Source organism: Sardina pilchardus, chromosome 2 (genome assembly GCF_963854185.1).
Source record: "Sardina pilchardus chromosome 2, fSarPil1.1, whole genome shotgun sequence".
NCBI lineage: Eukaryota > Metazoa > Chordata > Actinopteri > Clupeiformes > Clupeidae > Sardina > Sardina pilchardus.
In genome coordinates this window covers 12,150,936-12,169,217 of record NC_084995.1, presented here as the reverse complement: position 1 = coordinate 12,169,217, position 18,282 = coordinate 12,150,936, and the positions used below count along the sequence as shown (strand labels likewise).

The 18,282-nt window shown below is 44.5% G+C and overlaps 1 protein-coding gene and 1 long non-coding RNA gene across 4 annotated transcripts in view; both read right to left on the bottom strand.

The window, feature by feature from the left end:
• Nucleotides 1–18,282, bottom strand: part of LOC134063208 (yjeF N-terminal domain-containing 3-like) — a 35,745-nt gene that overhangs the window by 739 nt on the left and 16,724 nt on the right. For all 3 annotated transcript variants that reach the window (XM_062518856.1, XM_062518857.1, XM_062518858.1), the window contains one exon: nt 755–905. In XM_062518856.1, coding sequence (XP_062374840.1) covers nt 755–905 — 151 coding nt within the window. The remainder of the gene's footprint in view (nt 1–754; nt 906–18,282) is intronic.
• LOC134063295 (uncharacterized) lies at nt 3,422–4,374 on the bottom strand. The gene is made up of 3 exons (XR_009936063.1): nt 4,336–4,374; nt 4,150–4,241; nt 3,422–3,559 (listed from the first exon to the last, which is right to left on the bottom strand). It is a non-coding gene; the product is annotated as an uncharacterized LOC134063295 (long non-coding RNA).

Below are 18,282 nucleotides of genomic sequence, written 5' to 3'. Positions count from 1 at the left end.
AATTAAGTATCTATCTATCTATCTATCTAATGTCCATAGCTTATACGCTAAAAAAGAATACTTAGACCAAATACCTAAATTTCTTGTGCATACCTTAAACACATTTTCTGCTTTGCACATTTTTGGCAATTCTGCAACACACTTCTTGTGAAACACTACACACAGTTGCTTATACAAGAGACACTTGAAAAATGAAATCTGTTATCATTGGGAAAACACTTCCATTCAAAATGCAAGCACATCTTGGTGTTGGTATTACCAAGGCAATTGGCAATACCCACACACATACCTGAAATCACTTAGATTAGAACACTAAAACTTCAGAGGAAACTTAACACCAACCAGTCTGAGGCTTGGCACTAAAAATAGACTTCAGGTGAGTTTTTGTATACCTGTTCAAGTGTGTACTTGCCCCTTTACTCCCCATTTCTAAAACCTATCGAATTATTTTCAGTGTGCCAATAAAACGTATATGATCACTAACCACATATCTGCATGTCTCTTTTGCAAGCAATGGAGGGGCATACATAGCACTGAGGTGGGGTCAGTTCAAGAGTGCATATGGCACACAAGGACCAGAAAGCAGGATCCATCCTGTTTCTCAAAACAACCTTAGTGGTTAGAGATGCAAATTATAGATTAAGTGTATTGTCCAAAGATGTTGACTTGAACTTTGAATTTTGGGAGGAATATCAGTGATCACGGAAAGTGTGTGTGTGTGTGTTACCTGAGGGAAAGTGTGTATGTGTGTTACCTGAGGGGATGTCCAGGCTCACGATGGGGACCCTGACGTTTCGGAGCGTCGTTAGAATACTGGTGAGGGGTTCTGCCAGACTGTCCGGTTCCATCTGCACCCCCACCACTGCGTCCACCACCAGGTTGTAGGCATCGTTGATCAGCTGCACCTGAGAGGCACAGCCTGGGCGGTTAATGCCGGCCTTATAACATATGATCTTTGAGCGATTTCAGTTGTGTTTAAATTTCCAAAGTCAATGTTGGAATGAAATCATGGGAGTTTTACTGGAGTGGCGGCACGCTCACGTCAACTAGATTGTTCGTGTAAGGTGCCAATCTTAATGGTTTTAAGTCTGTTAGTCTTTCTTTTTAAAGTATATATTTGTTGGACTTTCTAAGCCTTTAATTGGACAGGACAGTGGCGAAAGTCAGGAAGTGAGTGGGAGAGAGTCAGGGTGGGATGCGAAAAGGACCACGGGGCAGGAATTGAACTCGGGCCACAGCTGGGGTCAGTCTTTTTCTAGTCTTGGCGTTACGACAATGTCAAACAGGTTTGATATTATTGCAAGTCTTTTAGTCATGGCTCATGCAAATAGTGACGTGAACAAAAAAACCAATATGATAGTGACCTCTTTCCAACACCAAACAGGAAGGGGCAAAGTAGGTGACAGCTGTAGTACTATTTGTTATTTTGTGTCTAATAAATTATTTGTTATTATTAGTAGTATAATTATTCATAATTATTATTATTAGTAGTATAATTATTCATAATTATTATTATTAAGCTATTCCACGTGACAGAACAATTCTATAGGCCTATTCCTTAGGGATGTCATACAAGAAACAATGCTGCAGAAACAGGGAAATATGACTTTCATAGGCTATCATTTGAATTCCTGTTGATATCTAGTGCACAATGGGAAATAATTTAAAGGAAACTATAGTTTATGAATTTGGGAATCTAGTCTCGTAAATAGTGACTCCCAAGTCACTATTTACAAGATCCTAGTCATTACAAAATCAGTCTGTGACTTAAAAACTCAATGGCTTGTCTTTAGATGTGAATAGGTCTGATACTGTAGTCTTTCAACAATCTTTTCCAAATCTTTGCCAAGGCTTCTGGTGTCAGAATGGCATAAGACTCAGGGTTTGTGTGAAAGAAAATCCCAAATAAATATAATTATAAAAAAAAAAAAAAAAAAGACTCAGGGTTTGATCCACCTGAGGCACACAACCAGGATAGGGCTGTTTGGGACTCAGGGTTGGATCTAGTGCTGCAATCTCAGTCCATGTTCTATGTGCCTAGTGCCCCAACTCAGTACATGTTCTATGTGCCTAGTGCCCCAACTCAGTACATGTTCTATGTGCCTAGTGCCCCAACTCAGTACATGTTCTATGTGCCTAGTGCCCCAACTCAGAACATGTTCTATGTAACTCATCACTGGTATTCTCTAGTAGTGGATATAATTACATAGCGCTATGAACTCTGGCGCTATCTGAATGTTTGTCTTTAATCCCTCTAAACATAGACGTCTGATGGACGTGCAGATTATGTCTTTATTGAGTCCATTGGTCCAAGACCAATTCTGGATGACTGCAAACGTGCAACGTGCAAACTAGGTCCGCTATTTGGACGTCTACGACCAGATTTGGACATCAATAGGACTATATGTAACCTTTTTTGAACGTTATACAGCGGTCCTATGGATGTCAGTACTGGACGTCGAAAGAAAAGACTTCATCTGGCATTATGATCTGCAACCCGAAATTGGCCGTCCAAAATACGTCTCTTTGCGCAGTGGGATGGAGATGCCATTTTGCCCTAAATAAAAAAGATCAAATGTTCTTGGGGACTGTTGTTGTGAGAGGTGTAACACAGACTGTTCCTGTAGCGCCCTCATCTCCCCGGACACCTAATGATGCCCTCATGTCCCCGGACACCTAGCTGCCTTGACCTACTTGTGGAGTCCATCAATGGCACTTACACCAAGTTGTCTGTGCGTTCTTCTGCTAACATTGAAAAGGGGTCAGCTGACATCAAATGACACTGGGCAATGTGACACACACACACACACACACACACACACACACACACACACACACACACACACACACACACACACACACACACACACCTTCACACAATACATACACTGTAAATTTTGATAAGTTGACTTTACTTAAAAAATGTACGCAAACTCATTGCCTTGAAAAAAGTGAGTTCAATGAACTTACATTTTTTAAGTGAACACTGCTTGTTTATTCTGAGTAAGTAACACTTAATAACTTACACTTTTTAAGTGAATACAACTTATTTATTTTAATTAAACTGTACTTAATTAGCTCATGGTTCTTAGTACTCATATACCTAGAACCCATAGTTCTCATGGAAGCTTGTTTTTTCTGAGTAAATAATACTTAATTAGCTCACATTTTTAAGTGTGTACTACTGACTTGTTCTCTGGTTCAGTTTACAATGTCTATACAAGCAATGTATGTAAAAACATCTAACAAAAAAAACGAAATGAGAAGGTTGGTTTAGGTTAATAAAAATTATTTTTATTTTTAATTATCCAGCATTCACATAGCAAACTACCCTGCCATTCAACATATTTAAAGTAAAATAAGAGTGCTTGGACTCCGCAGTAAAATAATAATATAGTAATATCAAGCAGAAAATGAATATTATATTATATCAAGCAGAAATAAGGTGCCACCATAACACCTGACAGCAGCTTGGACCCTGGAAATGATGTTAGCCGTCAATCTCCCCAAGAACAGTGAGCACATCAACACATGAGATGGTCCCATCAGTCACAGCGTCCTGTGAAGACACATATGCAAAAGAAAGTCTTGTTATCATGTGTTGCTACTAATGAACAAAGCTGTGACCACAAAATGAGTCCACCTGAACACAATCTACTTTCCAAGTGTCAACAGTTACCAACTGTCCTCCTACCAACTCCTCCAACCCCAGCACGAATGACAGATTAACCAAATGTGACAGTTCAACGAAACCTTATGATACTGGGTTGGAGGAGCTGGTAGAGGACAAGTTGGTAAGTGTTTTCTGTAATAAACTCTGGGTTCGCTAACTACGTTGTTGGTGCTTCCTTTTAAGTGTAGGGACCCTGAGCAAGCTACTGATGAGGTTTGGTGCTGTTTTTAATATTATTGGTTAAAATGCTTTTTTGGAAGTGTTTGCTCACCGCCAGAATAACACTTTAAACTATTTTGGAAAATGTCCAATGGGCCCCCTCCTCACCCAAAGACATTGACAATATAAACATGCGGAATAAGTGGCAATTTCCAATGTGTATTGCATAACATACATACTGTACATACATAAATAACCATAACTAGATATGATAACTTGCTTTATTTCTTCTTATTATTATTTCCAAGTATACTTACAAATGCTGTGCTGTAGAATTCGCTGGACTTGATCCATGTAAAACAGGAATTCCCTTCAGGACAAGAGTGCGTTGGGCTATCACAGTCGATGTCTAATGATAGAGACAATAAAGATTAAGACATTCACAAGACACAAACTGCTACTTTAGCAAATAGCCTTATCAACACGAAAAGTGCAGTACTTACAAGTTCATTCAGGGATTTGGTCTGCTTGACAACATCTCTATAAGAGAAAAGATCATGTTAGCACAGAGCTCAATGAAATGAACTCAATTATATAAATAGTAAATAGTAAACTAATGTTTTTGCTCAGACAAAATAGGCCTACTTTGTATTGATATGAAATAACATAAAATCAAAGAATTTGAAAGCAATTCCTGTAGCTGCTACCATGAGGAAAAGAACTAGCTAGTGCTAATGACCAAGCTGCAATAATTCCAGTTGAAAAATGCTAGCTAATATGGAGGTCGAACATACTAATCATGCTTCATACCATTTAGCTGTTACACATGCAAACGTGAAACTGGAGTTATTGGCTTTGGAGTTTTTAGAAATAATCGTTTTCAGTGATGAAAACACATGAGCCACGTCCGAAAAGAGTCTTTGGTAGATCTACAGTTTAGTGTTTCAAACAGATAACGTTAGCAACAAACGTTGGGCTAGCGATAGCTAGACGCTAGGCTATGATACTTAACATCACGACAGGCACAAGTCACATAGACATTGACACTTTTGTGAACAAAACTTAACTAGCGTTGAATGAATAATACATAAAGAAAGCAAATCGATTTCAAACGTTTACTCACCAAATGAGGCTGTAAAGTACTCCAGCGATGTCCATGCGTGTTTAGTCGTGTGTGTCGTGTCGGTTGGTTTCTACTAGAGGCTTCTGCGCATGCCCAAGTGTTGGACTAGTATTTTGTGAGTGACCTGAACTTAAAATGATTTAGTTGGTTTGACTTTTCGCTCCCAAAGTACTACTAACTCAAATAAAGTGAGTATTCTCGACAGATTGGTCAAAACTAAGTCAACCCTACTTAATATTTCTTATTAATTAGAGGGGATGCATCCCCTCTATTGAAATCCGGTCGCTTCTTATTACAGTGCATGGAAATGCACTGTATTGTTATTCCTAGGCTTTTTCTTTTTATTATTATTATTACAGTGCATGAAAATGCACTGTACTGTTCTTCCTCGGTCTTCTGCTTCTTCTTATTATTCTTCTTCTAACGCACGCAATTCAGCTTCAACCGCTTAACGTAGAAACTCCATTCAAATTTTGTCGCGTAGGTCTTACTTACGCGATGTGGGCTTTGTATTTTTCAACTTTGTAACTTTTATACTTTTTAAACTATTAGTTAAAAACTATTACAATTTCCCCCATAGACTTAACATTGCTCATTATGACATCACGGCAGCAATTAGAATCTTACGCCAGGTGGCCGGCCACCTGGGCACCAACTGTCAGTTTCTCTCAGGCTTTAAGCATACAATCTCTTTGAAGACTACATCCTGTTAAACTGTTTCCTCTGTCCACAACTGTTTCAAAATAAAAGTCCTCACTGCAATAACACACTATTAAATCATTTAACTATTGAAACTACTCAACTATTTAACTGTTCAACCATTTCCACTGTCAGTTATCATCAACTATGCCTCCAGTCAACTACATGAGACCTCCATGTACCTAGCAACCAACATAGCAACCATTAAAATTAAGCATTTATGACCGTTTCCATAGCAACCAACATGATTATACTGCAGTAGCTTCTTGTTTCCTGATAGTGGCCACCATGGATACCCTAGCAACAAATGTTTCAAAATAAAAGTCCTCACTAGCAAGTTAGCATGGTTAGCATAATTAGCATTGTTAGCATAGTTAACATTTTTAGCATAACTGCAAACAATTATCAACTAAGTTAGCTAATCAACCTGGTTAGCATTGTTAGCAAATTTAGCATTGTTAGCATAGTTAGCATTTTTAGCATTACTGCTAGAAATCATCGGTTAAGTTAGCTAATCAACCTGGTTAGCATTGTTAGTAAAGTTAGCATTGCTAGCATAATTAGCATTTTTAGCATAACTGCTAGAAATCATTAGCTAAGTTAGCTAATCAACATTTTAACATGAATAGAAATCATTAGTTAAGTTAGAACTGGAATGTTTAAACTTTAAACTGTCTACCTTCACACTATCAACTCTCGGTAAACTATGCAACCACCATGTTTACCCTAGCTACACCTTAGTAACCATATCTACATTATCTATCTATTTTTGCATTTTCATGCACTGGTAATTCCTTGGAATTGCATTTCTAGTTAGTGTGCTTGCAAAAGCACACTATTGTTCTCTGTGCGTTTCATATACTACTTATTTATCTTAAGTCAAACTTTTGTCTCCCTATCTTGTCCTAGGGATTTAGAGCTAGAGACGCCGTTCCACCTCTCACGCGTCGGTCCTGATGCGAGGATGGTGGCTTGTATACAGCTTTTTGATACGCCTTGTCGTTCTCCCGTTATTCCAGTTTTTCCGGTCGATTTTTTCCCATAGGAATGAATGGAAAAGTGATTTTTGAGCGCTGATGCCCACACATTTTTCCACCTGTAGCCCAAACCGTAAGACATAAAGTCATGAAATTTGGTACGCTGATAGAAGAGACTACCCTGATTGACACCACCAGGTTTCATGCTCTCCGCTCTCACGCCCTAGCGCCACCAACTGGTCAAAGTTGGAAAACACGTTAATGCCCGTAACGTTTGATCCGTATGGCCGATTTTGATAAAACTTATACCGTTGGAATCCTCTGACTCAGCTGATTCCAACGCACCATGTGACGTAATTTTCCGCCATGATGGATTTTCCACCATTTTGAATTTTGTCCAAAATCAAAGTAAAGCGACTTTGGCCGCATAGTTCATCCGATCGTCATGAAACTTGGCACGCGTGATCTACAGACCAAGGCGGATCAAATGCCTTGATTTCGCCTTCATACGTCCAAGCGTTCGCCTGTGACGACCAATTAAATTCAGCGAGCGAAGCCACCAAACAGGAAGTGTGCCTATCTTGGCAATGCTGTGACGTATGAAAGCCATATTTGGTGGGATGACTTGAGACCCCATCCAAAGCACCCTCAATAAATTTGGTGTTATTTGGTCTGTCGATGGCTCTATAATTAGCAAAAACGTGTGTGTTTGTGAATGTATGCTATTATTCGGAATAGCTCATCTTAAATTGCTTAGGTCATGCAGAAATGACATTTCAGAGTGATTTAAGATACAATGTTGATATTTTTAAAAAAAAATCAAATCAAGGCCATTCTTGTAAAATATATTGGTGCAATTCTCACAGCACATGTCCTGGCATACATTCCCTAGCGTATGATAGTAGCCTCACACCTTACAATTTCTCTTTGGATGTCGGAGATGGTCCGCAACGGTACAATGTGCACAGTTCTAGGATGGTCCGTTACGGAGTGTCTCATCCCGAGACTTGTTAGATCTAAGCAATGCCATGGCCCCTATGGACAAGTACGGACTTACATGCTGTTAAATGTTGTGGGTGTTCATTTGGTATATATACTTGACAATTACACGATGTTTCATACTGACGGTGTGTTTTGGATGATTTGTATTGACCTGTGCATTCTGGGTGAACTTCACTCCCAACGTCGGCGAAATACCGGAAGTAGAGCGGTCGCCCTGTCTGCAGTGTGCTTGAGGCAAGGAGGATTTTAATTAGAATGTAATCGCAGTTACACTTTCAACATAAAGTGTGTATATTTAGACTTCAAATTTCGGAATTTGAGAGGTCTAGTTATGAGGGTAGGCTAAACTAACTGCAGTTCAAATAGTTGGTTTTAACTTTACCAAGGCTGTTTTAATACTGAATTGCAACTGCTGTTATGAAGACAGTTTGGAGCCTGGCAGACGTGAAGGCAGTGAAAGGTAATTAAATGCATGCCTGGGAAGCCAATGTTGTTAACTGTAAATTTAATACGGACCGAGTGGTACGTTTTGCTGATGTCGTTTCGCAACTCATCGAGCTAGCAATTGCTGTCAAGCATCAGGCAGTGCATAGATAGATAATATTATGACACTTTTTTACAGTCAGTGAAGCACCGAGTGAAAGTCAACGTTTGCTTTATATCCAGTGACAGTGGTGCTGATGTCGTTTGAATAAGTACAGTAAACTTAGTCAGAAGATCTAAAAAATATTTGCAATTATTGCTAGCTATGGTCTATGTGCCATCAAGTTGAAGTAGGCTGGTCATGTCTAAAGCGTGATTATTTTCAATCTACTCCTCCTGATTGATTGTCATTGACACCGTCAGCGTGATTATTTAGATATTAATTTAACATGACAACAAAGCGAGTCAAACTATAAATGGCCTACAAGTCTGTTTATTGAATGAAAGTATCGTTATGATTCCCATGCCTCAGAGCCTTTTAGCGCTCTGGCTAGCGCGGTAGGCAGGCGAGCGTAGTTAACGTTCCCGTGCTGTGGGCGGAAGAGAGGACACAATTCGCAGTGAACGACATAGTGAGATTGTTAGTTGATATTAGTAGGCTTGTAACAAAGGGCTGATCATGCCTAGTGCATGCTTCCAAACCAGCCAATCAGAGAGCACGCTGCCCTCTGGGACTTCAGAACGACAGCCTCATTAAGACAGTGAAGAGAAGTTCTGGAGAAAGCTAGCGTTAACTATATTGTGTGTTTAGATAAGTAGCCGTTATATAGTGTTTCAATGTATATTTCTTACTTTGTGTGCGTTCAGAAACAAGTGAGTATCTGTATTCTGTTCTGTGTAGTATATTTTAAGCATTTAGAAACTTTGTATAATCGTGATGCACGCGATTCGCGGGTGTATTTTACCGCGAGGTAATTGTTTATAGTGAAGTGTGGACCTAGCCACTCAGGGATGCTAGCTTATATTTCCGTTTGAATGTTAAATGGTGCCCTAGCCTTTATTATGTATACCTACGCGAGATGTATACTAAGAGTATGCTGTACTTCTGTTAACTTCCGTTTATAGCTTAAAGTCTATCAGTAGTGCTATGTTCATGTATCTAGCCTAATCTAGGTCTTGCTATGTTCATCTAAGCTAGGCCACTATTGTGACATGCAGTAGACACGTGTAGGCTTCATGTAGCTCATGTTTAGCTTGTGTTAATTGTATTTAGCACATGGCTGATTATTGCCTCTCTCTGTTGTCTCCTGCAGAACCACACACACACCCCATACACACCACACACTACACACACATACAGACAATCATTTTATTCTTCAATAAACCTGTTGGAAGAAAATCTTGGTGTGCACATTCTGACCGATGCCCCTCAGCGGCCACAGCTTTAAGAGTGAACTCAAGTAATAGTTAATGTTCATCAGAACATTTGGAGGCTCCAGCGAGGATATTGTGACCACTGAGGATTCACCCAAGATGTTCCAAGAGAGAACAACTCAGCACCCTCCTGGTGCTCGTCCCCGACGAACGACTCACCAACCAGCCTGGATGGATGACTATGCAGTCTCCTTCCCACCGAAACCACGGGCTGCCTACGTTCCCCAGCATGCAGAGTACCCCTCCGAGCAACAGCGCCCCTACCACAGCATGGATGGAGATACTGAGAGATATGCCAGGATGACACCTCTCACTCCCCCTGCATTAGATGAGGACTTGGGGGCTGCACATGGAGCGGACACCAAGTACCTGCGCCTACCAAACACGACTGGCCCCCTGTATCAGAGCACACCCTTTTCACTCCCGCGTGAGCCCACCTCAGAAGCCACGCTGGAGGTCCTCGATGCACTGAATCAACTACGGGAGGATAATCAGAAGATGCAGCGACAGATGATGGACCTACACAGGCGACTTGATGAAGGAGCTACGCAGCCAGTTCCACCTTCACGAATGCAGTCTCTTCTCCACCCTCCACAATCCCAATGGCCACGTCCCATACCGCAGGATGACAGTTCGGAACCATTCCCCTTGCTGCCGCCGCCACCACCTCCACTGACCAGTGGACACGTGTTGCCTACAGACACTGGACTCTGGCCACCGCCACCACCTCCTGTAATAGATAGCAATGCATACGTGCCCCAGCAACCACCCATGGCGCCGGACCTGGTAACAGAGCTTACCGGACTACTGCGGGACCTGAAGACCAAACAGGTGCCACCTCCCCAATGCCCAAGCTCCGTGTACCGTGGTCCGAAGCCCACAATTCCAGTATTCTCCAAAGGGGACCCAAGGGAGTTCGCAAGACTCAAGGTGGCCCTGGACAATCTGCTGCCAGTCGACTCATCAGAGCGCTTCAAGTATCAGATCCTGGTCGACCACCTTAAATATGAAGGGGCCCTTCTCATCGCCGATTCGTACACAAACTCTCCACAGCCCTATACAGATACGATGGCCAGTCTAATAGAGCACTATGGACAGCCACACCAGCTATCACTTAGGAGGATTGCAGAGCTGATGGAAGCCCCAAGTATTGCACGTGGCGACACCAATGGATTCAAGCAGTTTGCACTGAAAGTGAGAGCGCTGGTAGGCATGTTAGATCAGCTAGGGGACAGTGGACAGACAGAGCTCAGCTGCGGTTCCCATGTGACGAGGCTCCTGTCAAAGCTGCCTCAAGACATGCGGGCAGAGTTCAAGAGGTTCTTGTACCCCATGCGCATCACCGTCCCAAGCCTCCTACACTTCTCAGACTGGCTCAATTACGAGCTGAAAATTCAGGAGACTGTATACGAGTCATTGCATAGGGAGGACAAGAGCAACTCTGGGCCCAAGACAGAGCGACGACGTGAAGGCAAAGGGGTAAAGAACACTAGCATTCTGCATACAACAGATCAGTCTGAGAACACTCAAGCCATAACCAAGACAGTCGCCACTGCCAAGCCACCAGAGAAGACCGCGTATTGCCCCTATTGCAACCATAACCAGCACTTTCTCAACCAGTGTGCAAACTTTGCACAGCTCACAGTGGACCAAAGAACTGCTTGGATCAAGACCAACAAGGCATGCTGGCGATGCGCCCGCCGGCACCAAGCAGCTCAATGTCGTCTCAAAGTGTTGTGTGAAGAGTGCAAGGGAAGACATCTGCGAGTGTTGCACGAGGTGAATGCTAAGCCTGCTGAGAACACGTCTTGCCTTGTCAGCACAACTAATGAAATCCTGTACCTAGACAGGCGGGCAGGATGCAGCCAGGTTCTGCTCAAAGTGAGCAAAGTGCTGCTGCGGAATGGAGCCCACACCCTGGAGACGTACGCAATCCTTGATGATGGGTCGGAGCGGACCATACTCCTGCCCGCAGCAGCCCAAAGTCTCAAGCTCACCGGTGAGACCGAAGACCTGGCACTTCGGACTGTCCGGCAGGATGTCCGAGTGCTACGTGGTACAGCGGTGTCATTTTCCATCTCCCCAGTGGATCAGCCACAGAAGTCATTCAAGATCAATAGGGCTTTTACAGCTGATCAGCTGGGATTGGCGGAGCACACATACCCCGTCAAAGCACTTCAGAGGAAGCACAAGCACTTAAGAGACATTCCTCTCAAGGCGCTGAACCGAGTACGTCCTCTGCTGTTAATCGGGTCTGATTACCCCCACCTCATCACACCAGTGGAGCAAGTGCGTCTGGGTCCCCCGGGAGCACCTGCAGCGGTGAAGACAAGGCTGGGCTGGGCGCTACAAGGGCCAACAAAGCAGATCAAGCAGCAGGCTTCAGCACAGCAGTGTCTCCACATCTCCCTTTCACCCACTGCTGAGCTCCATCAGAGTGTTGAGAGACTGTGGCAATTAGATGTACTCCCCTACAGGAGTGAGAAGCTCGTCACACGCTCTAGACAGGATCAGGATGCCATCCACCTGTTAGAAGCAAAGACTACGCGCGTCACTGTTGATGGTATTCAACGCTACGCCACCCCTCTCCTTAGGGTGAAGAACATGCCACAGCTCAAGGCACCGAAGGAGGCCGTGTTAGCCAATCTCCGAAGTACTGAGAGGCGTCTGCTTAGAGACCCAAAGCGAGCAGCGGCCTACTGTGCAGAGATTGACAAGCTGGAGAAGGCCGGCTATGCGGTGAAGGTTGCAGAAGAGGAGCTGAGAGATGCAGCTGAATCCTGGTTCATCCCGCATCATATGGTAAGCCATAACGGAAAGAACAGGATAGTCTTCAACTGCTCTTATGTGTACAAGGGATACAACTTGAATGAGCTGTTGTTACCTGGCCCCACCCTCAGTTCAAGTCTGTTGGGCGTTCTCCTGCGCTTCAGAGAACACACAGTCGCTGTAAGCAGCGATATCAAGGGCATGTTTCATCAGGTGAGGCTGCTCCCTGAGGACAAGCCCTTGCTACGATTCCTATGGCGCAACCTGAAGACAGAAGAATCACCCAATGTCTACATATGGCAAGTTCTGCCATTTGGCACAACATGTAGCCCCTGTTGTGCCAGCTTTGCCTTGCAGAAGCACGTGTTTGACCACAGCCAGCCGGATGAGGATGTCCGCCTGTCCACAGAGCGTTCATTCTATGTGGATAACTGCCTGCAGAGCCTCCGCTCTGTAGAAGAAGCCCGGCGTCTGGTGGACAAGCTCACAGCACTGCTGGCAACCGGTGGATTTGAACTGCGCCAGTGGGCCAGTAACCTCCCGGATGTCATCAGCCACCTACCGATAGAAGCTAGGTCCGAGAGCAGTGAGCTGTGGCTTAACGAGTCCAGCACTGACCCACAAGAGCTGACCTTGGGGCTCCGCTGGCACTGCAGTTCAGACACCTTGGGTTACAAGTACCGGATGCTGGATAGGCCCGTGCCCACCATGCGTAACATATACAGCGTCCTGGCCCGCTTGTATGACCCACTAGGCTACATTGCCCCTTTCACAACACGGGCCAAAGTCTTAGTGCAGCATTTGTGGGACAAACAGCGAGAGTGGGATGACCCGTCACTCCCAGATGACGTCCTGCTGCCCTGGCTGAGCTGGGAAGAGGAGTTGCAGCACCTATCCCAAATATCACTGCCTCGCTGCTACGTGAGCCTGGAGATGGACACCTTCGAGTGTCAGAGAGACCTGCACGTATTTGGAGACGCTTCTGAGAAAGCCTATGGCTCGGTGGCCTACTTGCGAGCAGAGAGCCCCGATGGTTATGTTGAGGTGTCCTTCTTGTCTGCAAGGTCCAGAGTAGCCCCAAAGAAGCAACTGTCGATGCCGAGGCTCGAGTTATGTGCTGCACTCACAGCTGCTCAGCTGGCCTCACTGCTACAGAGAGAGCTGACTTTGCCTATCCGTGATGTTGTCCTCTGGACTGACTCAACCACAGTCCTCACCTGGCTCCAGTCAGACTCCTGTCGATACAAGGTCTTTGTCGGCACCCGTGTGGCCGAGATCCAGGAGCTGACTGACGCCCGTGCCTGGAGATATGTGGATACAGCCAACAACCCAGCCGACGATATCACACGGGGAAAGACACTGCTGGAGTTGGCAAGCAACAGCAGATGGAGTCAAGGTCCAGACTTTCTGCGACAGACACCCAACCTCTGGCCTACACAGCCTTCGGTGGGAGAGACAGAAGACACTTCAGAGCTGAGAAAATCCACTGTGTGCTGTTTTTCCACAACCGCCTCAACCTCAGTGCTGCCTGATGCCACCCAGTTCTCCTCTTTGGGGGAGCTCACAGAGGCTGTAGCTAGGGCCTGTCACGGGGCGGCGGCAGACCAGGCCAGTCTGTCTGCGGATGATTACCGGGAAGCAGAAAGACAAGTGCTCAGCACAGCCCAGCAGGACAGCTTTCCTGAGGAGTTTACCCTCCTGAAAGCTGGGAAACTTGTGTCTGCTACTAGTAGGCTTCGCTGTCTTGCCCCGGAGTATGATGAGACAGTGAGGCTCATTCGTGTCGGAGGGAGGCTACGGCGCACCGACCAGCTGGACCTGGATGCTATCCACCCAGTGGTCCTGGACCCCCGACACAAAGTCACCCAGCTCATCATTCAGGCCACAGACAAGAGCCTGCACCATCCTGGAGCAGAGCGACTGCTTGCGGAGCTGCGCCGTAAATATTGGATTCTGCAAGGCCGTGAAGCAGTCAAGCGTCATCAGCGCTCTTGCCCAGACTGCCAGAAATGGAGAGCAAACCCAGCTGTGCCCAAAATGGCAGACCTCCCTCCAGCGAGACTGAGGCTGATGAAACCCCCCTTCTTCTCCACTGGCATGGACTGCTTTGGGCCATTCACAGTGAAAGTAGGCCGGCGTCACGAGAAGAGATGGGGCATCTTGTTTAAGTGCCTAACAACTCGGGCGGTGCACCTGGACGTCCTATCTAGTCTTGACACCGATTCTTTCCTGATGTCTCTCCGCAGATTCATTGCCAGGAGAGGGAAGCCGGCAGAGCTCCTGTCTGATCAGGGGACTAACTTCCGTGGAGGTGAGCGTGAGCTGCAGGAGGCTTTCAAGTCAATGCACCCCATTCTCCAGGATCATCTAGCCAAGTACCAGATTCGTTTTCAGTTCAACCCTCCAGCTGCACCACACTTTGGGGGTGTCTGGGAAAGAGAAGTGAGATCTGTGAAGGCAGCGTTGTACGCCACCATCCAGCCTCAGCCTGTCCCAGAAGAAGTCCTGCGGACAGTACTGATAGAGGTCGAGGGAGTCCTAAACTCCAAGCCTCTTGGCTATGTGTCCACAGATGTTGCCGACGTGGATCCAGTGACTCCCAACCTGCTCCTCATGGGGCGGCGAGACCCTTCACTGCCACAGGCAATGTACTCTGGATCGGAGCTGCTGAGTCGTCGCCGTTGGAGACATGCCCAGATCTTAGCTGACCAGTTCTGGACTCACTTCATTCAGCGATACCTCCCGGCTCTACAGACCCGCTCTAAGTGGCACAAGGATACCTCACAGCTGCAACTGGGGACCATTGTCATGGTGGTGGACCCCCAGCTGCCAAGATCCCTGTGGCCACTTGGCCACGTCACAAGTCTCATCCCTGGGGCAGATGGAAGAGTTCGGACTGCTGTTGTCCAGGTGAAGGACAGAACTTATACCCGACCTGTCGCCCGCCTCATTGCCCTTCCCGCCATACCGGACACGGACGTGGACACAGACTCAGTCAGCCCTTCTGCGGGTGACAAATTTGCAGGGACAAATTTGGGGGCGGCTGTAACAAAGGGCTGATCATGCCTAGTGCATGCTTCCAAACCAGCCAATCAGAGAGCACGCTGCCCTCTGGGACTTCAGAACGACAGCCTCATTAAGACAGTGAAGAGAAGTTCTGGAGAAAGCTAGCGTTAACTATATTGTGTGTTTAGATAAGTAGCCGTTATATAGTGTTTCAATGTATATTTCTTACTTTGTGTGCGTTCAGAAACAAGTGAGTATCTGTATTCTGTTCTGTGTAGTATATTTTAAGCATTTAGAAACTTTGTATAATCGTGATGCACGCGATTCGCGGGTGTATTTTACCGCGAGGTAATTGTTTATAGTGAAGTGTGGACCTAGCCACTCAGGGATGCTAGCTTATATTTCCGTTTGAATGTTAAATGGTGCCCTAGCCTTTATTATGTATACCTACGCGAGATGTATACTAAGAGTATGCTGTACTTCTGTTAACTTCCGTTTATAGCTTAAAGTCTATCAGTAGTGCTATGTTCATGTATCTAGCCTAATCTAGGTCTTGCTATGTTCATCTAAGCTAGGCCACTATTGTGACATGCAGTAGACACGTGTAGGCTTCATGTAGCTCATGTTTAGCTTGTGTTAATTGTATTTAGCACATGGCTGATTATTGCCTCTCTCTGTTGTCTCCTGCAGAACCACACACACACCCCATACACACCACACACTACACACACATACAGACAATCATTTTATTCTTCAATAAACCTGTTGGAAGAAAATCTTGGTGTGCACATTCTGACCGATGCCCCTCAGCGGCCACAGCTTTAAGAGTGAACTCAAGTAATAGTTAATGTTCATCAGAACAAGGCTAATTGTTAATTGCTTAACGTTGCCTACATTTAGCTATGGGGAAGGAAAGGTGATATTGCAGCCTGGCGATATTGTAAGCTATTTGTCTATTTCATTTGCTTTTGGCAGCTAAATGGAACGTTATGGAAAATGCCAACATCGAACAACCAAACTCAGGCTAACAGCTTCTTATTGCGAGTGAAAACCATAGACATGGTGAAAACTAAATGGCATTGTATAGCATTAGTTTTTGGCATGGGAACATTTAGACTGTCTTTCAATTCATTGGCTAGATGATACAAAGATGTTTCAAGAAGTTAGTGAGGAGCAGGAGAGAGAGAGACTGATGCTGCGGTGGTCTGCGTGATTGAGGTCAGTAAAGGTCTATGAACGATGTTAAAGATGATTAAACGTTGCAAATGTCACATAAGCCGAATGGGAACCGGGGGAAAAGTTTCAAAACGTTGTGGCCGCTGAACTTGGCTTTTGCAACAGGCTTTTGGCTGAGTTCGTTTTATTTTGTATGATGGTTGTGTCAGAATCAGAAATGTCACCTTATCGCAAAGTGTGTAGCCTAATTAGATTAGCCAACAGTGTAGGCTACTATAGGCTGTGTAGACAACATGCACAGCAATATGTGTAGCCTATGTAGAGACAACATGCACAGCATTCAACTCAGTTGATTGGCATAGGCTAATAACAATGAAAAGGCGAAAAGAAAGTAATCTCCATATTTATATGCATGTTATCAAAGTTGGATAAAAACACAAAACAAATAGTGATGATCCATGTGTAGGCTATAGGCCTAATGCATCTCAAACTCAACCCAGGCATTCCCAACCCCTCCTAAGGAATTGTCTTATTCATGCCCTTTATGCCCTTATTTCATATAATTCTGGCCAACTTGTTGCTCTTACTGTGTAGGCTTAGCCTAAAACCTACATTAAATAGTCGGGATGTAAAAAACAGGCATAGGCTACCTTATGCATTTATTTTTAGTAATAGTAGGCCTACCCCATTCCCAACATCATCTAGAAATGTTGGTTCTGATAAATGTTTGTAGGAATGATGAAAAAAACGATGTAGGAACGATTAATTTTTTTTTTTGCGCGAGCGAAATGGTAAACTTTTAAGAAATCATCATCCACATCATAGTATGATGCTGTGTGGGGTTATGGACTTGACAGTTTTGCATGGAATTGGCCATACAGTATATACATACAGTATACATATTTAAGCAATATAGCACGAGTGGGAGTGGGTTGTTGCTAGATATTCCCACGGGTGTTGTTCGGCCGTAGCCTCGAGGCCCGAGGCCGAGTGGCGCAGGCAACTACATCCGTGGGAATATCCAGCAACAACCCACGATCACAAGTGCTATATTGCTTTTATACAACAATTCTACCACTTGTTTTTTGCGCTAATTTCCCATTATAATGTAAATCGCTAAAACTGTCTTGTTTGTAGAACTAACTTCTCTCCGCCACAAAGTTCTATTACTTGCAGGACAAACTGCCGTTACTAGTTCTAAATGGATGGTTGCTATGGCCAAAGGCCAGTCGTTAGTTCTAAAAGCACGTTGCTATGGCCAAAAGCCAGTCGTTAGTTCTATCTCTCCCGTTGTCAAGCAATGCAGAATATAGCCTAATAAACGTTAGCTCGCATTGCGTCTGGTTAGGACATGCTTTTAGCTTTGAAACATCACTATTTTACTTAGCCTACATGCCATCCAACTAGCTAATATCCACCTCCGTCATATTCTATGTTCTGAGTATCTGTATTTCAGCTTGGATGCAATGTGACAGTTCGTTTTACACTTGACAATTTGACATTGTATCGCGGAGTGATTTATTATTAGCTGTGAAAAGTCAGAGTGGATTATCGTGGGATATTTCAACTCATGGAACGTCTCTCGGCCAATCAGAAACAAAGAAACAGCTTCATAGAACCCAATTGTTGTATAATAAGATTTGACACATTGCAGTGTTTTAATGCTGGGGTTATTTATAAATCAAAGAATTGTGGGTAGATGTGGGTGAACTGTGCAACATGCAGTTTGTGGACAAGAGGCAGACGTAACAGACAGATATTTGTGTTTGAAGGGGTGGTGTGTCTGTGTGTGTGTAAGTGTGTGTGTGTGTGTGTGTGTGTGTTTATGTGAAAGTCTTCGT